General features: G+C 47.4%; 1 protein-coding gene across 1 annotated transcript; it reads left to right on the top strand.

Moving 5' to 3' along the window:
* The first annotated feature begins 312 nt into the window (after positions 1–312).
* LOC135830641 (uncharacterized) lies at positions 313–21,954 on the top strand. Its single transcript, XM_065342875.1, has 24 exons — positions 313–666; positions 1,303–1,666; positions 2,918–2,970; positions 4,592–4,619; positions 5,237–5,298; positions 6,822–6,845; positions 7,098–7,183; positions 7,540–7,608; positions 8,026–8,094; positions 8,652–8,759; positions 9,270–9,330; positions 13,115–13,171; positions 14,157–14,187; positions 14,352–14,863; positions 15,189–15,325; positions 15,521–15,598; positions 16,437–16,502; positions 16,767–16,870; positions 17,521–17,623; positions 17,959–18,085; positions 18,759–18,824; positions 19,575–19,701; positions 20,665–20,729; positions 21,277–21,954. Exons 2-24 carry the CDS (start codon positions 1,621–1,623, stop codon positions 21,400–21,402), a joined length of 2,205 nt encoding a protein of 734 aa, XP_065198947.1. The 5' UTR covers positions 313–666; positions 1,303–1,620; the 3' UTR covers positions 21,403–21,954.
* The last annotated feature ends 1,781 nt before the right edge of the window (positions 21,955–23,735 follow it).

Raw genomic sequence — 23,735 nt, 5'->3', positions numbered from 1 at the left:
TGAAAGGTAGCGCGGGCGCGCGCGAGTCGTACGCGCTCGCGGACGTGTCTGACACGTGAAACGAAAAGATTTTTTTGGCGGGTAGTCGGCAAAAATTAAGTGACGGTCCCTTTAGTCCTTCGCGAGAAAGAATGATTGTTACCTTGGAAATCAAACCATGACAACTAAACGGCAAAGTCGAGTCACTAGTTCGTAGACTACCCAGCGCGAAGCAGGGACGGTGACCAGCGCCAGCGCCTGGTGTACAGGCTGACAGCATAGCAGGCGAAAAGCCATGGCATGGCCAAGTGAAAAGCCAACTGAGCTGAGTTTGTATCGGACGGCGGGAATAGTGCCTGTCCTACAAATGGGTGTGTAACGAATTGATATCGACGCTGGTCTGAAGTTCCGTTGCTCACCTCAGCCAGGCTGCGTCTCGACGTCCGTACGTGTTTGATGGACATGTTATGTTACTGTAGCACCTGAAAAACTCAGAGGAAACTAATTACTTCAACAAGCCTAGTGATTACTAGTAGACAATGATTATCGTTGCTTTCTGTTCAACCGTACTTTGTCAAGCTATTGGCAGTATTGCGTATTGTGGGTGCCCGGGTCCAGACTTGCTCTTCCGCCGCTGCCGCACTCAGTGAGCTGGTCAAGCGGGACAAGCTAGAGTACCCCGAGAAGGTAAATAAAAGGGTTTCAGCGCTCTCCTGTCACCTCCATGACTCACACTGAGTCACAGGTTCCCTTCAGTTTGTGTGTCGCTCAGCTGTGGTGACATTGTCTGTTTAGAACCTATTTGGATGGTGTTCGGTCGCTATCGACCATCCTGTCCTTTTCTTGGCTAACTACCACACGGCCGGGTGCACTGGTCTTAGCATTCATTTCCGACACCTTTTGTTTAGACTGCGTTTCAAAGCGAAGAGCTAGCTGAGCTCTCCGTGGCTGGATATCTAACACAAGCGCTTATTTTCATTCATTCGCAGGGCACTCGACTGTTATTATTCTATAGAACTCTTTTCCTCGACTTTCCCGTCTCAGGGCTCTAGAAGGACTGTTTTTCAGGTGTCAATAACTCGACTAGCATCGCGGTCACTGCTCTGTTCGTCGTAATGCCAATGGTCGTCATTGGTATTAAAACCATGGTAAACTACTGTCACAGGGTCCGAGCACCCCAGTGTCCACTGGCAGGATGTTGTGCTCATTAGGTAGTGAGTTAGTCCTTGATATGCATGCAGTGACTACGGTAGGTCTCCAGACACTTTCAGTCAGTGTGAGTGGTACATCTATGTTGCTGTTCTCTGTGTGGTTCTTGTGCAGGCACGCCGCTCGCGTAGTCGCTTCGCCAAATCCCGACCCAGAACAACAGGCAGCCCTTGACTTGAGTTTGTTGGAGGCACTCGGCTCTGCGGTGCTCTCTGCGCCAGTTCACAAACTGATGCACAGTCTAGGAGTAGGACCACAGTGTACCCACCCTGTGTGAATGTTCTTGACTGACTACAACAGACTCGACGAAGACCAGCTTGGAGTTGCATGTGAATAGCATAGACGTGAAGAAACCGGTACTCACACCACACGCTGGTACACGGATCGGTGGTTGACTGTCGTTACTGTTGGTCAAGTAGTCTGGACGAGAAGATGACTCAGCAACCGGCACAGGATAAACTCAACGGGGAGGCTTACGGTAAGCCCTGTTCGCAACTCGCCAACAGATCCATCCCGACAGGGAACTGTATGGTCGCTCCCTTCAGTAATGGCAGTGTGGCAGTGGACAGTGGATATGTGCTGACGTGTTTGTGCTGTGACTGTAGGTGTTCATGGTGTTTGCTGCATAATTGCATGTGCATACAACACATCATGCGTAGGGGAAACAGGAATGTTGTAAGTAACTACCGTACTGGCAATATATGTTGCCGCGTAACGCGTAACGCAGGGGGTGCGGCGTAACGCGCGACCAGGCTAGTGCGACAAATTTTCGTTGCGTTCGTAACGCGCGTCCGGCGGGGTGCGGCGATCTTTTCATTGCAGTTTGCAAAAAATGATGCGGCAATAGCAAAAAAAATGATGCGGCAATAGCAAAAAAGTGATGCGGCAATAGCAAAAAAAGGACTGCGGCAATAGAAACTTGTGTAACGGCTCCTGTGCGACTTTGCATGTAACGCCCTGCGTGCGGTTAACATGTGCCAACGTAACGCTTCATGGCCTCACTGCGACCATACATATTGCCAGTATAGTACTTCAAGTACATGTAATGCTGTATGTTACTTACAAGCTTAGCTCAACCTTACATTGTGGTGTGACACTTTTCGATTGTGAAAACTTGAAGTGGTGTACAGCACTATCCTATGTCAGTTTTGCTACAAGCCTGCAACAGTGCGAGCATCAGAACCAGTTTGAGCTGAGGCTGTCGGGCGGCTCGGAGGCTTCAACTGATCCCCAACTTACACTTCTCACTTGTTGCAGCAAGATCCCTATTCCGTGTGACTCTCCGTCTCTCTCTCTCTCTCCGTCTCTCTCTCTCCGTCTCTCTCTCTCTCTCCGTCTCTCTCTCCGTTACTCTCCGTCTCTCTCTCCGTTACTCTCCGTCTCTCTCTCTCTCTCTCTCTCTCTCTCTCTCTCTCTCTCTCTCTCTCTCTCTCTCTCTCTCTCTCTCTCTCTCTCTCTCTCTCTCTCTCTCTCTCTCTCTCTCTCTCTCTCTCTCTCTCTCTCTCTCTCTCTCTCTCTCTCTCTCTCTCTCTCTCTCTCTCTCTCTCTCTCTCTCTCTCTCTATTCCACCATTCACCACTTGGGCCAGTGAGCCAGACAGTGACCTGGACAGATCCTCTCCTGTCCAACCCCATGCACTCAACTTAAAGCCAGTTAAACATAACATGGTGCGTCTGTGTGTGTGGCTGCGCGTGTTTGCTGTGAATGTGTTACTTATGCCTGTGTACAGAGAAGCAGCTGAAGCAAGAGGTTCTTCTACTGGATGATGAGATCATCAAACAGGTAACATGACACAAAACTGGGAGGAACTCGTGACTCTGGTTGTTGCTACCTATTTCCTGATTGGTCCCACTTCAAAGTATGCAGATCATCAACATCATCTACAGTGGCGTGGGACGATGTTTTGGATTGGGGGGAGGGAGGGGAGAGCTGGGGTTTGCGAGTAATCCCCCGTTCTGCTCCAATTGGATGGGTCAACGTTTTATGACCGGAGCGGATGCTACAGTGCTACTACAGCATGCAAAATGGGTTGGCATACTGTTATAGGATCCGTTCATACTGGTATGCGATCTGTTCATACTGGTATGCGATCTGTTCATACTGGTATGCGATCTGTTCACACTGCGCATGGCGTGATGCCTTCGTTGTCCATTTCTTGCTGCTCTAGTTGTGCTGCGTACTGTTGTGCTGTGTACTGTTGTGCTGCGTACTGTTGTGGACGTTGAAATCCGTAGGAATGACCAGGACCGGTGCCCTTGGAGCGTAGCTGTGACTTGCACACACACGTTGGTTCACGTATTGCAAAAATGGACCAGCAAGCAATAGAGTACATAGAGCACTGTAGTCTGTAGTCTCATAACTGTATACTGTATGTGTAACCATGGCTGCAAGGCCTGCGCAGCGTGGCCGCTTGACTTCTAACCGGACCTTAATGTACACAACACAGTACATGGGCTGGGATAGTTCTGCGATGACGTCATCATTCGAAGTGTCTTGTGTGGAGTGGCACTGCATGTGACATCGCAAGTACGTGTTTGCCTCTCCATGAAAACTGCATATCAGATGGTGTCATCAGCATAATCTCCTCTATGGTGCTTGGTCCATGGGTACTACCAAGAGTACATAAACCAGAGTGTGCAACTCGGGATGGTTCCTGTGGGAGCGTAATTCGTGCACTACGTCATTTCTGACGGCATGGTAAGCCACAGGTACGGTGAAAGGTTGCGTAACCAGTCACGGTGGTGCAGGTCACTGAGTTTGTCCTGATTTCGGTTTTTTGAAACGGAAAGCCTGGTGAATTTACTTGTCAGCGGGTGTAGGCAGCATACGCAGTCACACAAAAACACCGAAATCCTAAAACAAGACGACTAAAATCATGTAAACTTGGTTGATTTCCGGTCTGTGAAACACGAAAATTTGAGCTGTACGCAAGTCGCGGCTTGGCTGACCTCACCAGGGTGACGTAGTGCACGAACTGCGCTGTTTCAGATCTGATATGCACAGTTGCACACTCTGGTTTATGTACTCTTGCTACTACTACTAGTACTACAGTAAAACATGTCAAGGCGACCACTCGGATAAGGCGGCCACCTCTCCCAGAAGACCACTGCAGCCGGGACCAATGGATGCTACGTTCCGTCAAATGACCCTGGATAAGCAGATCACCTGGTAACAGAGACCACATTTTGAAGGTCCCCTGAGCGGTCGTCTTAGACAGGTTTCACTCAGGGAATCGTAAAATACCGGTATTTTACGACTCCCTGGTTTCACTGTATACTTGTAGGAAGCTAGGAATTATCCTAGTAAGTGCGATCTTTCATGACTAACGCCGTCCATTGTTTATACATGTACATGTACTTATTTCACTGTCTGTCTTTCATGTCATGTGATCATGTGATTACAGCTTGCCGATGGCGACATCCCCGATGTTGGTGAGTATATTAGTTATTTATGATATTATTACACTATCAATTACCGTATATTCTCTATTATAAGCACAGGTCTCCATTACTAGCACAGTCTCTAATACTAGCACACTGTGAGCACCTTTCGAAACATTATAAGCACAGTCTCTATTATTAGCACGGTCTTGGTGGAAATCAATGCTGCACGCATGATATCTAGCATGTATTTCTTCTTGCTCTGTATGGATGTATTGGTTGAAAAAATATAAGCACGGTCTCCAATATAAGCGCGGTCTCCAATATAAGCACGGGGTAGAGGGGTGTTGAAAAAATAGAAGCACGGCGCTTATAATGGAGAATATACGGTACGTGTTTGTTGTATAGTGATTCTGTTGCAATTTGACATTGGATTGGACTGACACGCTTGGTGTGTGTGTGTGTGTGTGTGTGTGTGTGTGTGTGTGTGCACTGGTGTGTGTGTGTGCACTGGTGTGTGTATGGGCATGTGTGTGTGTGTATGTGTGGGTGGGTGTGTTTGCATGTGTGCATTCACGTGTGTGTGTGTGTGTGTGTGTGTGTGTGTGCGCGCGCGCGCGTGTGTGTGTGTGCATTTTTGCTTTTGCGCTGCTTCGTTGTGAGTATAGAGGCAGAAGGCTTTTCCGAATCTGTGCGGATCCTGAAAGCAGAGGACAGGGTTACCTCACAGGTAATATGTGCTGCACTCAGGGCACATGAATAGTAATGTTAGATCCAGCTGTGGGCAACTGGGCTCATTTCCCTTGCCCTTCAACTATGTCTGATGCGAAGGCGCAGTTTGGAGTTTTTTTGTTTGTGCTCTGCACTTCTGGGCGCTTGCAAGAACATGTCTGGACCAAGACCTTAGTAAGCTGCCAGCTTGTTCTGCAGGTCCCGGGGCCCACGTTTCATGATTATTAGGGGTGAAACAATTACACCGAATATTCGAGTACTCGCTCGTTTTTTTCAAGAATAACCGTACTCGAAATAAATCAGAGTACTCGTTCATCCACGGTACATGCATTTACCACAGAAATCTACAGTTTCAGAGCAGCAGTCAGTAGATATTGATGTGCAGACTGTGTAGTGAGCCTTTGTTCATGAATAGAGAGAGCCCAAATGACCCACCAACCAGTATACCTGAAAAAAGAGATCATCAATCGATTCAACCAAGGTTGTATAATGTGATCTTAAGGCCCTTGGTGTGCACTGTTTAGGAGATGAAGAATACTCGAATACTCGAATATTCGATCGGAGCAAATCAGAGTGCTCGAACTCGGGATTTCAGTGTCAACTTTCACCCCTAATGATTATACACCTACTTCAATGCAATTGCTCGCATGACATTTTGACGGAATACTCCGGTTACATACCATGCGCTGCACCATCTCAAAGTGCTTTGCAGGATTTCAGTGGCAGAGACTGTAGTGCATGTACGAGTCTGAGAGTATGGTGAATGATAACAAAACTTGAATTGCAAGTTGGCACCCTGTAGACACAATGTTTGAAAGCAGGATGGTTATGGGGTTGCGTGTTGAAGGGTACATAAAAACCAGTACTGGTATGTCTTGCAAATCATTCGTTGCTCATCGATACTCGAGTTTGATCTGTGCATCTTGCTCCTGTCTCACAGTGCTAGTACATGTACTTGGTACAACACTGTCCAATGCAGTTTGAGATTTCTAGTCGACCAGGGGAGACAGTTTGCAATGTCTCACCATAGCCAGGCGTTGCCATGCATATCCAGTCATAGCCAAGCATAGCCATGCATAGCCATGCATAGCCAGGCATAGCCAGGCATAGCCAAGCATAGCTAACCAGGCATAGCCAAACATATCTAGCCAGGCATAGCCAAGCATAGCCAGGCATACAATACGGCCAGGCATAGCCATGCATAGCCAGGCCTAGCCATGCGTAGCCATGCTGCAGCCACAGTGTTGGTTTGAATTGTTTTTTTATCGTCCAGTGCACTCGGGTTTAGCCATTCCGAAGTATTACGATGGATGTGGTAACAACACACACAGCTTTCACAAGTTCACTATAATTATGTGTCTGGTTTGGTGTTTGCATGGGTACACGCATGAATGCGTGCGCGCGTGTGTGTGTGTATGTGTGTGTTTGTGTATGGGTGATTACGGTATGCGTGTGTGTGTGTGTGTGTGTGTGTGTGTGTGTGTGCACTTTCACAATGTTTGCCTACTTGGTATGGAGTAGCCTGTAGCAGCAACTATCAAAACGGTGAGTTTACGAATAAAAGCCTTGTCATGGTCACGGAACACGTGTGGCTATGCAGAAGTGTTTGCACAGGTGGAGTCTGCATGCGGTTTAGGAAGTACGTGCAATTTTCGTTAGAAAGCAGGATGTCCTTGTGCCCCATCCGTTGAGCACACAACGGAACAACATGTACCTGGATTTGCAAGTGCTCTTCTAGCAGTCTACATGTTGCCGACTGCCTTTTCCTGTATGCTCTTGTCTTGGTCCAAACTGCAGACACCATCAGTGACTGATGAGTTTGTACGCGGCTTCCTGGTGCGTAAAGGGATGAACAAAACACTGAGAGTGTTTGAAGAAGAGTGGTGAGTGGTAAGGTGCTTTGGCCGCACTAGTAGTATTACATGGTCGGACCTTGTTTCGAAAAGGTTGTCCCGCCCAATCCGTGCAAAACGGGATTTTCGATAGTGTCCGTTTCCGATGCAGTAAGGCAGTATCCCATTTGGCCGGACCAACCGGAATCCTCTTGCTAGGCTCCCGCTAGCTACTGGCTTTCACCAAGCTGCTTTGTAGCCTCGCCTATCGGTGAGCTAAGTGTACAACCACAGCCTTGATCTTTCTAACTGTGGTTGCATTCTTTATTAACTGTGACCACCTTGTGTTGTGGGATCATGTGTGTGTTTGGTATCCTGTACCGCAATCACAACACTCCTCACTATAGGATCGAGCTGGCAGAGAATGGACAGCTACACCCGGAAGATGTCAACAACTTTCCAGATGTCTATTCAGAGTGAGTTTTGATGATCTCAATCATTCCTGTTCAGTAGTGTTCAACAGGTATACTGCTTAGCTTGTGCTGTGGAACAACTGTGAATCGGTGTCATTCTTTGTTCATGATTATGCACTAAACAGTTCACTATCAGCATCGATCTTTATCTTACTGTCAATACGCAATTGCAATCAGGTGGCTCCGGTTTGTGGGCTTCCAACAGTCGATCAACATAATGGCTGAAGACACTTGGGTCAGTGTAACCAATTCTGCTGTCACTAGTGAAGTGTATTGTGTGGTATCGCATGAGATGACGTCACCGGCACTGTGGTGTTTACACCCAAACTGTTACCATCGTGGCACACCTGAAGTCCCCTTGGTCACAGGTGGCATTAACTCCCGTCTGTGTCATGTTGTGTTCATATGCTGATGACCAAGAAATGAATACCTGAACGGTCAAGTCACCTTTCTCCGAGAAGAAATGGCCACTCAAGATGCTATAGCTAAGTAAGTTCATGTCAAACTATCTCCAAAACGGTATAAAGTGCTTCACTTCCCTACAGTAGCTATTGAGAGCAATAGATCTCTAACCGTTGTGGCGTCCCACCCCTACAGTCAGAACTGACGATCGGCTACCTTAGCCTTTACCTTGCTCATAGCATTTGTTGCTGAACACTAATCTTGAAGCCTGGGGCGTCAGTCCTATTGTGGGTGATAACGTTATGCATGGCAGAAGGCTTTTTGAGCATCTACCAATGTACCGGACTAACATATGCTATGGTCGGTGCAGCACACATAGTGGGTGACTAGGGTGACCATGCCCACCACCTGTGAGCAGTTGAATGATTGGCGCAAATGTGTAGCATTATTGTTTGACATTGTTTACTTATACATGCATTGTGCAGTTTTCAACTTTTCAACATCAAGAATGCTTAGCAACTAGACATGCCTAGTTGGTAGAGGACACTACACCAGTTTCTTGCTGACCGGTTTCTGACCACAGCTTGTTGAGTTCCTATTTATTTGTATTTTCAATGGCTGTAATTGTTGGTCAACTTGTGCAGGAAGGCGATAAGGAACTTTGAGAGGGTAAGCTTGATACGTGACCATCACAGAGTCCGCGACCGGCAGTCGACATTGGAGCTGCGGTCACTCAATGCCAAAATGAAGCGGTAAGGATGGGTACACTAACCAAGCACTGGCTTCTGACTGTCTTACCAATCCCTTGGAACCTTGGTTGCCAAATCACGTATATGATGCTTCACAAGGATGAAATCAGGGTCAGGAAACCCTGGTGTAGGAGGGGGGAGTGTACTGGGCAACACATTCGAGCATGGGGCGTCTCCTGCCATCGTAACCAGCCTCGTTCTCTTTCACTTGCGGAGACCTTTTCACACGCAGGAAGCGCACGGTTGCGAGAATTGGGTGAGTCACTGGAGAAATATGCCGCCCTGACTAAGCTAGCTAAGCGTCTAGGTGCATGCACTTGACTTCTGACTAGTCACTACATGACCAACCGACTCCGGAGCAAAAACAGCTAGTAAAACTCTCCGAGACAACTGGTGCAGTAGGGTCCGATGCATACATTCTCCCCGGCAAGGTTGTTTGTGTTGATGGCACCGAGCAATAATCTCTGTGTTGTGTTTCAACGTCTGTTCTGATTGGTGTTACTGCCATTGTAGCATGTCCGCACATTACGAGAGCTATGAGCCAACTCTGCGCCAACTCAAAGAGAAGTTTGATGTGAGTAAATGGAGGGAGATCACGGGCTGCATGTGTCGAGGTTATGTTTCTCAAAGCACATTGTCAGATGAACATAGTTGAAATACAGACTTGGACACTTGGCTTGATTCCACTGACAACAGTTTGTGGGTCAACATCATCTATACCGGCACAATCCTATCTCTCTGATCCCGAGAGAAACGAGTGTTTGTGTGAATTCTAACTTGTGATGCAACAAAAGACTGCTACGATTGACTTTCAGCTGTGTCAGATAATGTAAAAATTGCGAGATATGTGTGCGGTGCTCCTAAGTGAGAAAATGTCTGATAGGATCAAGATGATTTTTGGAAATAATGCTTCTCTCTCACACCTCACATTTGCACCAGCAAAACCACAGTGCAGGGTCGGCTGCGGACAGCCACATTGCACTCGCTCAACAACGATTACGTCACTACAGTGACGTCAACCTGCACTGCGTGCCACAACAAAAAATAATACAAGCTTCGCAAATATTCGAAGTTCGAGAGAACATTGCTTCTCGTTTCTTTCGAATTCTCAGCCAACGAGAAGCGTACACTTCTCTCTCACACCTCACATTTGCACCAGCAAAACCACAGTGCAGGGTCGGCTGCGGACAGCCACATTGCAAGCCGACAAAGCATAGCCGGGCATGAATAAGAACATTAAGAGACGAATCAGCATGGACGCCAGGAGACTAGGAAAGATATACATATATACATTACGACTAGGAAAGATAATACATAATTATAATATAAATTACGACTAGGAAAGATATACATATATATACATTATGACCACATGTCTGCTGTTCATGCAACCACCTGCCCAATGGCACTAGAGACTCTTAGGAGGTTAGGCAGGGACTCCGAGAAATACGACTTCATACCAGACTCACTCTTCCATCCTCCATGGCGCTGAATTAGACGGTCTGGGATACCTGCTGCAGCTGCCACGGACACACCCCCAGAACGGAGGCTATGTACACCATACTTGTCAGGATCCTCTCCAACTGCCGCCAATGCCGCCCGTACTAACTCCCTCGCTCTGGAGTATGACATCTGGGACCGAATAACCTGTCGACCATGGTAGGTTCGGACTCTGCCAAACAATGTTGAGTTTGGCGAGTGGTCACCACTGGCGAGAAACTGTTCAACTAGTTGAACTGGACAGAGGTCTTGTTCCCAACGGCTGATGAACACCCAGCTACCTTCCCGGAACTGGTCGTTCTTTCTGCATTCCAGGAAAACAGCCATGTAGTCTCGATGAATGGACAGGGCATCTATTCGGACATGAGCAAGATCGTCCCAGCGGAGGAAACCAGCAAACCCTAACGTAACGAGTGTCAGGGTTTGGAGATCCTGCAACTTTCCAGTAGACAATGAGACCTTCAGCTTCTTCAGCAGTTTCGGTGTCAGCGGGGCTTTCCTCCTGCGCTGCGTGGCGAGAAATCTCTTTGCTGCTTGATGTACCCTTTGCACCATGGGTACTCGGCATGGATCAGGATGACTATAGGTGTTATGTTTCCAACTGATTCCATGGACCGCTGCAGAGACCGGCGCTGGTGTACTGGAAGTGGCAATCTTCTTGACTAGGTACAATGCTACATGCAGCGGGTCTGCCGGGAGAGCCGAAATACCTTGACCTTTGGCCCACCTCTGCCACTGCGTGAAACTTGCCTTGTACTTCTTGACGGTTGACTTTGCCCTGGCGCCTTCTAACACGGTTGGTAACTGTTGAGCCAACAGCGACATCTCCGATGACAGGTGCGTTGGCCACTGGAGGTGTTGAAGGCAATCTGCAGGTGATGTGTCATAGCGAGACAAGACACTTTCAGGGCGAGAATTCAAATACAGCCCAATCTTTGACAAGTTGGTGTACATCGTATCGGCATCTCACGGCTGTTGTTGTTGCCGCTATCAAGTATCGTCTTCTTCTCAGCATCATCATCTTTGCCGTCAGCACCACCATCATCGACGTCATCATCATTCCAAGGTGCACAGGTGCTCCAAGGTTGAGTGAGCTGGCCGCTAGCAGCGGGGGGCTCCAGAACATGTGCATTTTAGGCATCCGGGCCCATGCACATCTGCATCAACACCAACACAAAATGGGCATACTGTGGCCTCAGCATTTGCACCGTGCAACTGTGCACAAACGTATGGCTAGCACTTTGCACTTTGGTGTCCCCTTCCCAAACAAATTCCACGGGCATGTACCCTGCAGGAATGTATCGTCTCTTAAAGGGATGTCAATGCATTCTTTGACAAATGAGCACCAAGAAGTGCCCCGGAATAACAATGGCCACCATGCAGCAGATACCCACTTAGGTACGATTAGAGTGGCATGACACTCATAGAACTCTACCATTTTGATAACTTTGCCAATCAGGTACAGAGGTGGGGTAAGCCAAACATTCTCTCCCTCCCATGGAAACGTGAATGCATCTACCGCAACACAGCCTGGGTTCCACCATCGTGAACAATATCCATCAGTTTTCCTTGTGCTCACACTAGCAAAACAGTCTAGGGTATGTGGGCCCCACTCTTCATCCAACCACTCAAAAACAACAGGATTAACACTCCAATCATCGGCGTCAATGATTTTTGAATAATAATCCGCAAGTTCATTTTCTTCACGCGGCACCCATTCTGCAACTAGCTGAATACCATACTGCTGGCAAATCCTATGGATTGACAACGCTATTTCCTGCAAATGCGCATGCCTACTTCCATTCATCAGAATATAACCTGCTGCTTGGTTATCAGTGCGATGAATGCAAGTACAGCCTTCAACAGCCAGAGCCAGGGACTCAAGGACCAATTCGGTGCCCTTCAGTTCCCGCCACGTGGAGCTCATGTTTCGTTCGCAAACTTCAGGGGGCCAATTCCCTCGAGCAACTTCAAAACCTTTTGACAGGGTAAAACCACCCCATCCACTATCACTGGCGTCGGACCAGGTCAGTACTGCCTTTACTGGCTCGGATTTCCACATCGGCTGGCCATGCAGCTTGGCAAATGTGTTTGCCCAAAATCGGATTTCTTCTGCAACATCGCTTGGCAAAAACTTCAATGCATTCCATGTGCTTCTGCTTTCGATAAACCGGTACATTCCTCTAGTGCGGAGCCTGCAGATTGGCCCTAGTGCTACAGACATAGAGAGCAAAGTCCCAGCAAGGCTCGCTACAGCTCGTGCTGAAACTGGTCTTTTGCGCTGCAATTCTGCTACCCTCTTTTGAAATAGCTGTACCCGCCTGTTTGAAGCCGTTATCTCTCCGTGCTCAAAATCAAGCTCGAATCCAAGCACCTCGACTTTACGAGAGGGTATCCAACAGCATTTGGTTGGGTGAGGAGTGAAACCTGCTTGAATTAAGTCAGCTTTCATTGTGGCTGCCACTTTCAATGCACCTTGGTATGACTCATGCCCCCCAGTGCCATCGTCCATGTACAACTGACAACGGATACCCTGCCGTCTCCAATGCGCAAGCAAGGGCTTTGTCAACTTTGTGAAAATAAAGGGCGCCGTGGAAAGGCCAAATGGCAACACGCAAAACTCAAATGTAGAGACTCTACCGTCCACTTTACATCGGAAGCCAAGATACTTCCGGTGCTCTTCCGCAATTTCAATGTGGTGATAACCGCTTTTCAAGTCAAAAGTCACCACATAGTCTCTTTCGAATTCTCAGCCAACGAGAAGCGTACACCTCTCCAGAATTTAACGCAGCTGCATATGACCACTTTATAGTAATCGTTTCTTTACTCCTTGTCATTTCCATGTTTGGTTCCTTCAGGTATTATTTCGTGAGAAATCCATGGCAAGCCTGGAACTGGAGAAGACAAAGAAAGAGGTATGAGCAATGTGTTAAGTTCTACCGCAAGTCCTGCAGAGTATGTAACACCCAAGAGTGCGCAACTCCAGTATGATGTTTGCGCGTCAGTGCGCGACTGCAGGACTTCACATCACGTGACAAACCTGTACACACTACGTGCACCCTGCACCCTGTGCACGGTAGCTACAGGGTTGGACGCAATCCTGCTTTGGGTACAACTCTCTGGTGGCCACTTTGAACTGTTTCCAGCATAGCATAATAATGTTATAGGAACCATGTCATGTGATGTGAAACTCTCCATGGATCGTGGATGTGTGATTGGACTGCGGGTTGATCTATGATATACTGTATAGCAGGAAATTTTCGGACGGAATTTATTTTCGGAAAATTTCGTACATGGCCTCTTTTCTACTAAAATATATTCTGTACTAAAATTTGTTCTTGTGAAATTATGTACACTATACAATAGTATACATGCGTACAATAGTATACATGCGTACTGCTTGCGAACACGTGCATTTAGCATGCAGCACTGTACGAAAATAAAATCCGTACGAAACTTCAAAGGTCAAAATTCGGCTTTGTCCGAAAATATTTCCGTCCGAAAATTTCCTGCTATACAGTATCGCCTGGTTTGGTGAATGGTCGGCATTTTCTTTATTCGTTATCTCAAACTTCACTTGGTTGATTAGACAGAGATTGCCGTGAAGGGTTAAAAGGATCTGTACTTCAGTTTGATAAGATTACGAAGGCTTCAGTTGGCGTATTTTGCTTTAATGTCGATTTAAAGTCCTGTAAAATCTGTGTGGCACCTCCTTATTGATCTTGTGCGCATTCTTCAAAGCCCAGCAGCATATTCCTCACTTTAATGATCTTAGTGTGTGTGTGTGTGTGTGTGTGTGTGTGTGTGTGTGCACATGCACGCGTTCGTGCACATGCGTGTAATGGTGTGGCGGTGGTATGTGTACATGCGCACACACTCGCGTTACTTCCCAATGTGTAGCTATTGTCCCTGAAGGCAACGATTGCACACGGTGAGCGTTTGGTGCCTGTTCAGTCGAGCTGATCTAGCTGATGTGTTTGTAGCTTCCAGTAAATTCTTGCTATCCTGACTGATAGCATGTACTCTTTCCCTGATACGGTACATGCATTTTAGATCTGCTTGCTATGCTGTGTGTATTATTTCTTGGTTAATCAGAGTCTAATGTGAACGAGACGGTTAGAAATGCCCAGCGGAACACCACCACCATACCAATGTCCACCAACGTGCGAGGCAAGGTGGCAGTGCCTCGAGATCCGCTGTCGCCCGCTGCGATACCAGGAAGTGGAGAGGCTAACCCATTGGCACCACCTGCACCGCTGGCAAGGAGAGAGCTCGACGTTGACGTGGAAAAGCCGGCCGGCGGCAACAACATGGCAACGCTGACAAATGGTAATTTGCAGACTGACGACACGTTGGCATCGGTGAGTGGCCAAACTGCCCCCATGACAGCACCAGGAGACACTACCGCTGCTGGTGATTACTTCCGGAGAGTGCTGGATGAGATGATCCCAGTCAACGACGCCGGCACCAGTGGTCTAAGTGCAGACGAGAGCAGGGAACATGGGAGTGCGCTGATTTCCGACGCCGTGCGTGAATCGGACACAGGACATGGTGTAGTGAAAGGATCAGCTACAATGCCGTCTCGACGGGACGACGGACCAATTGATGTAAGTGGCAAGACACCTAATCTCACTCGTACGCGCGTGCGTGAACTGTGCGTTGTTGGCAAAGATCCGGTGCAAACTGTAAGCCCGGCTTTAGTGCATGTGAACCGTTTATACGGAGACATGTCACCGCTATTACCCACAGTGGTCTGTTGTGTATGTAATACCAATGTGCATGTAATACCAATGTGATGCAATACCAATGTGTATGTAATACCAATGTGTATGTAATACCAATGTGTATGTAATACCAATGTGCATGTAATACCAATGTGTATGCATAAATTATACACATACTTGATGGAGTATCTGGATGTGTTTTTTCCAGCTGGCCCCTATGCCGGACTTGGTCAAGCCGCCTGGGAAACCACCAACGTTTGCTAGTCTTCAGGAGGTGTCCATTGACCCACGCAAAGGGTTCGGCTTGGAATACTCGTTCGCTACCCATGACAGGGGAATTGTCAAGTGAGTTAAGCCATACAGTGTAATACACGTGGTGTAGGCATCCACACTGACAGCAAGTTGTTGCTACAACTGAACGCCTGCTTAGCGCTTACAATGGCAAACACTGTACTTTGTCCAGGACCAGGGCACCGTTCTGGTTGCGAATATCAATCTGATCAACTGGTCATTCTGTTGCTATTTTCCCTTCATACTCAGAATGTGCCTTGCTAGGGACAACAGCCTGGCAGTGACTGTCGGAAATGATCGCTTGTGGCATTCCTGGAAGCTTCCGAGGTTTGTAGAACATGCATGGGTAATATGCCATGGGCTAGGCGTTGCTTCACAATTTTGCTCATATGGAAAGTCTAGCCCAATTGCACCAATATCATCCTATGTACTAATGGCACGGTTTCTTGCACTGAACCTAAATTGTGGCATGTCACCCCTCAGTACAATCATGTACTTGTAAAGGACCGTCAGAAGCAGTCACAAGTTGGGTTCGGCCTGGCCATACCAGTCTTGTGTACCGTTTGCATGATATGGCAGGTTAAAATAGCCAACTCCGACAACTGTGGCGGAATGCTATCGGTGCGGACATGGCCAGGTCAACCAGACCGGCCGGTTCCGTAGGGCCCGGTGTACACTGTTTCCTGTCCGACACTTCACCCCCCCCCCCAGCATTTCTGGGACACAGCCATGACCAAGCCTCATATACTCACGTATCCTTGTATTCAGGTCAGACCCTGCTCAATGACACCACTGTCTCACGGAGGCACATTCAAAAGGTCTAACACACACATGCTGTGTTTCAAGCAGCCCTACTGTGGATTTTGCCTGAGCATGAAACTCAGCGCTGCAAGCAGTTTCTAGGTACAGTATCTGTCGTTTCCCCCGGTTGCTACGTGGGTATCGTGTTGGTAGAAGTAGTCATTGAACTCTCTTGTGTAGTGGATCGTTACTTGCTCATGTAGTGCCAGCCATGAATTACACCAGGTCAGGATTACGAGACATGCATGGCGTGACCACTCTTAAAAGCTGGCCGAGTGATGGGCCTACAATTGTAGTGACTTAGTGTGTGTGTGTATGTGTGTGTACATGTGTGTCTGTGCGTTTTGTGCATTTATTTGTCCAGTGGCGAACATCTGATGACAGGGGAAGGTCATCTACAAGGAGTGACATCGGCAGACCTCTCAGCTGAGTACGTATACTAATCATTCATTGCAGTCGTGTACTTCTACTGTCTGTATTCACAACTATTCAACCTACGGACGATACAGCTTCAGCAACATTACATGTGTCGGCAGCCCGATTGTTCACCTGTAATCAATGCTGGAACAATAGTACACAAGTTCAAGTGATGCCTCAGGTAACATCTCCGAATGCACCCCGCCACCCTAATTTGAGTGTCTGATTTCACAGCTAGCACGTATGACGCCGATTATCTCTCGTATCCCCGGTGCAGCTCGACGATGCTGGCCACGACCTCTGCCGACTCGACAGCTCGTATCTGGGATTTCTGTAGCGGAGAGTGCAAGTCCATTCTGGACATGGGTGGAGTGAGCCATGGTGAGCGTAGATAGTACTACCAAGAGTACATAACCCCCCAGAGTGTGCAACGCCTGATCCAGCTCTGCATAGGGTCTTGGTCGAGCGGAATCGGATCTTTGCGTCATAATTCCGTACGCATCTGAGGGGAACCCGGGGAGTCGCAGGTACTCTCGGATCAAAAACAATGGTGCCCTGCCTCGAAACCGGCCTTGCGCTGGTGTGGAGTGTACGCATGACATCAGAAGATTCGATTCCGCTCGACCAAGACCCTACACAGAGCTGGATCAGAGCTGGATCGGCGTTGCACACTCTTGGGGGGTTCCTACTACCCTAGTGAACTCACTACTCTGCACACTACTCTGCATGTTCTGCATACGCTCAACTAGCATCAGGAATCTATCAGTGACAAGCGAGTAATTACTGGTGCATGAATTTGAGCAAAGCCGATCCTCTTTTAAAACAGTCCTTGGCAATGTGCACTATACTGTGTGTGTGTGTGTGCTTGTGTATCTGTCTGTCTGTCTCTCTCTCTCTTATGCACGCCGCGCGAAAATATTCAGGCTGCGTATGTATGTTCTGTGACGATAGCACTTTTGCGGTGTTGACTAGCGACCCAGTTGATGTGTGTGTGTGTGTCCCCTGTGCCCCTGGTTACCATTCCCATGCAGCTTTCGCAGAACCATGTCTGTGGGACTGTGCATGGAACTGGAATGGGCAGTGTCTGGTGGTGACCTCCTCCTCTGGCAAAGTAGCGCTATTCGACACTGAAACGTACGTACATGGACGTGACGTTAGATCTGCGGATTGTTCTGGGTGAACTGTTACACTGTGCTGTTCTCAGACTTGGAACGGATAAATAAGAACTTGCTATGAATGTCGATGCAGCATGCGACTAAAGCATAACATGTATCATGGGAGTCCCTGTTGTTGGTAATATAAATTTAGACATTCTTGAAAACAACAGTGGTAGCATTCCGGACAAATTCTTATACGAAGCAACAACCCACGACTTGCTCAAGCTCCTGCTGTGAGTCTACAACCACGTGTTTTGTCATAGCGCATCTTTAGTCTCCAACTGCCTTTTTCATATTATATTGTTGCTTCAGATCACGCATGTGTCGTCAGCTACTAGGACACACCGGGTCTGCAAACGCCTGCGTCTTCCTTCCATACTCGTACCTGTTCTGCACAGCGGGTTCTGACGCAACCGTTCAGCTTTGGGACATTCGGACAGTAAGTGCTACTAAAAATTACCAAGTCCCCTGCTCCGAATACAAGTCACAGATTGTAACGGGATTTATGATCATATTAGGAAGTAATACTCCTCTTTCAAGTTGGGAATGTGGTTACTCTCATAACACTCATCACCCTGTGCTTGATTGTATTGTCAGCACGCCCGCACTTCTTAGTACATATATAGCTTTTACGCAAGAGGTACACAAAAGGAAGTATATAGGGCTGTTTTTTGTTGTAACTCAGAGTTTCATGGCAAAAACCAATCATCAGACAATTCTGATGATTGGTTTTTGCTATGAAACTCTGAGTTACAACAAAAAACAGCCCTATATACTTCCTTTTGTGTACCTCTTGCGTACTACGCTCTGCCCATTCCGGGCATTTGAGCACTATTGCAGGTTAAGGCGCACACCCTCTGTATATAGCTTTTATAAAGGGACACCGTAAGCACAGCACACCCTGTTGTTATCGTTGTTGTTGTTTCAAATAAATATACTCTCACACGATGGCCTGTGGCCAATAAGAGAAAGTTGTTGTTTCAAATATATATTCTCACGATGGCCTGTGGCCAATAAGAGAAAGTTGTTGTTGTCGCCGTCTTCATGATCATTGTTGCTGTGGTGCAGTGATTGTTGTTCTGTTTTACTCTTTGCGAATCTGTTTCCTATAGAATAAAAGCGTGGAGACGTTCATAGGACACAGGAATGCTGTCAACTCTCTAACCACTACACAGCAAGTAAGCCATTTTGTAATCATTTGCGACTGTCAAGTCAGCATTTGCCCAAGCCTCCACTTGCTCTTGTCTTCGTTGCGAGAACAAGTTGGTACAGCCAACCAGTTTCATCTCAGCTCCTGGGTTATGGACAGACAGACAGACAGACACGCACAAATGCGTGCATGCACGGATAGCCAAGTACTTATCCTGCTGGTCGGTACACTAAAAGGATACACACTACAAATTATGGTTTTTGTCCGAATTTTTAGAAGGCTTGCAAAATTCTTCAAATGTTGGCCCAGTTATGAAAAGTGCCTGCTACTTTTTTGGAAACAATGCTATCGTTATTATGGCTTAGGTGTCTATGTCAATATGAAATGGTGGTAGCGATCTCGGCGATAATTGTATAAGGAAGTTGTTTGCTCACACCCTGGAACACGCGCTGTCCCACCGACCTGACTTGACTGACTCACGACTAGTCGGCTACCATCCAGAATACACGAAAAGTCCTTCAAACCTTCCACTCGGCAAGCCTGCAAGAAAGCAGCACTCCCTGATTGGTGTCAAGTCAGGTCGGCGGGAAAAGCGCGAGCTCCAGGATGGGAGCAAACTCGTGTCCATGTCAGTTAGAGGATGTATGTGCACCGGATCATCAAAGCTTGAAGTGCACTGGATAGCAAGATATACATACTCGCACTGTACCTGGTTGACTCCCTGAATATCGACTGCACTCCTAGTAAACATGATGGTGTACATTGCTACTGTGCACAGGGTGATGTCATTGCATCAGGTGATGCAGCCGGTGATATACACATGTGGGATGTGCGCTCCGCATCGGAAGTCTACGAAGCCAACGTGACAACAAGCGGCATCAATGACCTGGCCTTCGACCCAAATGGTAAGTGTGATGTTTAGCTTTTGTGACACCCTTTGTACATGTGTAGTGTAGTGTAGCTTTGCACTGATCACTATACTATGCACTTTGTGAGACTGTTGCCTTTTCGGTCACTCCAAGTCCACTTTCGGAACTTGATGTGAGATTCTTCCGTGTCTGCATTTTCCTTCTTGTAGATGCATTCTGTGTTATTCGCGGTTCTCTCTTGCCTGATGTTCTCCAGTAAGATTAGCCTTTCGTTGCTCCAATCGTGTAGTCTCTCATGAACCTGAGGTGATAGAAACCTCACAAACCTCATAAATAACGACCTCAGGCATGACCAGGCGCGTGCGCCGGTGCCCTTCAAGGGGGGGGGGTCCGGGGAGCCTCCCCGGGAAAATTTTCAAAAAATGAAGTAAAATCCTGCATTTTGAGCGAAAAAAGGGGGGGTTCCGGGCACCCAGGAACCCATACGGGGCACACGCCTGATAACGACAACTCGCGAACGAGGACACAATCTCCAGACCGTTTGACTTCATACTTCCAACCTCACCAATAAGTCTGAATAACGACAACTCGCAAATTACGACACTTTTCTCACGCACGGATGGAGGGTGGTTATTCGCAGGGTTGACTGTATGTGAATGTAGTGACATCTACAGCCTGCTGCATTTAGTCTGTAGGATCAAGTGACATCTACAGCCTGCTGCATTTAGTCTGTAGGATCAAGTGGAACGTCACACAGAAACTGGAATGGGGCTCAGTTTATCAAATAGCAATAGGGTTTCCACCTATCGCATTGGTCACCCTGATCTCTCATACTGTCACCTCTTTGCCCCTGCCACTTCCTCCCACACTCCTTTAAAGCTTTGTTTCCCAGTGCTCCTGATCTTGTAATTTCCCATACACATTGATCACAATCACAACAACAGCGTGAAATAGCGTGGAACTAACTACTTCTTTTGTTCTTGTGCATCCTATATGCAGGTGATGTGATTGCGTCAGCATTGGACGACGGTTCAGTCTGTGTGATAAACAGCCATTCCGAAGTGGTACGTTGTTGCTTCTCCAGTTCTCTCCACAAGGGAACTGTATCCGAAAATCCCTATACTTATCACAAACACATTCTAAGAGACAGCCGGTTTCAATTCACTGCACCACTGGGGTTGTGTTTTCTCAGAATGCTGAGAGGTGTGGCCCCATCACAGGAGGTCAGAATTGTTAGAGCATTGGACTACGGAAGCAAAGCCTGTGGGTGAAATTTTCATTCTGCAAATGTCCCACTTTCAGGACGCCCATCTGCGCCCCAACACTTGAATTTTGTTCAAGAGTCGGATGCGAACTCAGGTTGACCCAATGCTTTTCAGTATACAGTCAAAAGTGAGGGGTTGCCATACAAGTATATAACTTTACACCGCTGGTATGGAGAATACGTGGGGTAGCTTCTACCGTGGGGTCGGCAGGGCTGGGATATTGGTGTGTGGGCACATGCCGGGAAGCTGAACTGCAACTTGTAAAACAGAGCAGTGATAACAGACCGTGTGTGTGCGTGTATGTGTGTGTGTGTGCGCGCACTGCATGTGTGCGTGTGCTGCACAGGCTGGTAGCTTCAAAGGTCACCTATCATCGTGTAGAAGCTGCTCGTTCGATGTCTCTGGAAACTGGCTGTGCACTGCGGGAGGAGATGGACTCATTAACATCTGGTCTCAGACTGAAGAGCACTGACCTAATGCAGGCAACGTGCTGGCACAAACACAATGGGACACTAATGTTACTACTTGATGTAAATGGCAGTATTAGTTTTCACTTCTTTATCAATTAAAACAAGCGTTTCGGAGACAGCAGTTTTAAATGTCATTGATGACTGATGTCACTGATGTCATTGATGACTGATGTCACTGATGTCATTGACGACTGATGTCACTGATGTCATTGATGTCACTGATGAATGTAACATTTCACATTTTACTCCTACATGTTGACATTTAGGAAATGCTTACAGTGCAATTAGTCGTCCTTGTCCGCTCGATTTGTAGAAGATTGATGATGCCCTGTAATCTGTCCCAGAAAACATATATGCTAGTCCCCTGCATATCATCTCTCTGACGTTATCTCTGCTAAAGTAAATACAAGTACATGCATGCATGCATGTACTTGTGTTTCATTGTCAATGGCTACTTGAGATCACTACTGCTGTACTGAATAGCAAGAATGTTGCTACCTGTTATAGTGCATTGAAAACGAGTTTGTAATGGTGATGTAGCATTCCACTTAAAATTCAGTACTGATATTGCTAGCCAGTGCAGGCTAAATTCTATTTTTCAAGGAAACCCTTCCGGAAAGGTATCAATCGATTCAGTATGCCATTTTCATTCGTCCTGCCAAGCTTCAGCTGATTTGGAGTCATGACAAGGACGCTATGGCGATTTGAAGATCGAAAAACCTCAGTTGTGTTTGTCACGAAGAAAGGCCATGATTGCACACAAACGGTACAGCCGGTGTGGCACAATGAAGTCCTCCGCGGACCCCTTGCTCTGCGCACGCACGCATGCACACAAGTGCTGCAAAGGGGTCTTTTTGAACGCAGATAAGTTTTTTTTTGATTTTTTCACTTTTCGTACATTTTTCGATAGTATGAGCCATGCATGATTTCCGAGATCGTCAAGGCAAAATAATACTTTGTAGCACTACCTGTTCTTCCCTTAGCCCTTACTCTGGGCCTTGGACAGATAATAAACTTAGGAAGATACTTCCTGTGTGAATACTAATCAAGTTAATGCAGTACAAGGCGTGAAACAATGCGAGATGGAAAGAGAGCCGAGATTGGAGAATATTATCTTCTCAACATTCATTGGTTAGAGGGAATGATGCAAACGGGAAAAGTTTGAAGAAACAATTGACTATCACCACCAGAACTCGAACCAGGGACCCTCGCTTATGGTCAGCAATGCTCTAGCCACTGATCTATGGTGTAGTCGTCATGCAAGCAGCGATCAGCTTCTCAATATTATTCACTCGTTGAGGGAATGGAAATGGAAAGTCTGAATAAAATTTGACTGTCACCACCAGGACTCGAACGAGAAAAGTCTGAAGAGAAAATTGACTGTCACCAACAGGACTCGAACCATGGACCTTTGCTTGAGACCAGTGATGCTCTAACCACTGAGCTATGGTGTAGCTGTCACACAACGCTCTCTAAGCTGCAATTCCTGGCAGAGAGTGCTTCTCCAAGTTCTCTCACCACCATCATCTGTTCATGCATGGCGCCTAGTCGATGCATGGCTGGTGACATCAACATAGCTGGCTGTTACATCAGTTAGTGCATAAGCGATGACACAGCGACGATTTGGCTCGGATTGCGATGTATGTTTCGCCCCTCCCAGACTCCTCAGTCATTCATGAACGTCTTCAGGTGAAGCTTGATGTAGTAGGATTAAGACTCCTACGCAGCATCATTATGGAAGAGAAATTACCTGGCGAAATGGTGGTGAGTACACGCCTGCCCCTGCAGCACTCTCTAAGCTACAACGGTCTGGCAACCATTGTAGCTTAGAGAGCTTTGAGTGGGTATGCGTGTATTTACCACCATTTCGCCAGGTAATTTCTCTTCCATAATGATGCTGCGTAGGAGTCTTAATCCTACTACATCAAGCTTCACCTGAAGACGTTCATGAATGACTGAGGAGTCTGGGAGGGGCGAAACATACATCGCAATCCGAGCCAAATCGTCGCTGTGTCATCGCTTATGCACTAACTGATGTAACAGCCAGCTATGTTGATGTCACCAGCCATGCATCGACTAGGTGCCATGTTTGATGTTCCTGGTCACTGCGGAACCATGCCACCATCATCGTCATTCAGCATGTCGTCCGAATCCGACAGCGCTACATGGTGTGCTGAGGCTGGTGAGAGCTCAAGGAGACGCAGCAGATTCGCTTTCAGCTCGGCGATGGAGAATGGCTTGCCGGCTTTCGAGAAGGCAAACAGTGTGTGCGGCGCTTGCTGGACGAGGATTTTCTTCCTGAACTTCAGCTGACACTTCAGAGCGTCTACCTTCG

This window comes from Sycon ciliatum, chromosome 1 (genome assembly GCF_964019385.1).
Source record: "Sycon ciliatum chromosome 1, ocSycCili1.1, whole genome shotgun sequence".
NCBI classification, from domain to species: domain Eukaryota; kingdom Metazoa; phylum Porifera; class Calcarea; order Leucosolenida; family Sycettidae; genus Sycon; species Sycon ciliatum.
This window is presented reverse-complemented; position numbering and strand designations above follow the sequence as displayed.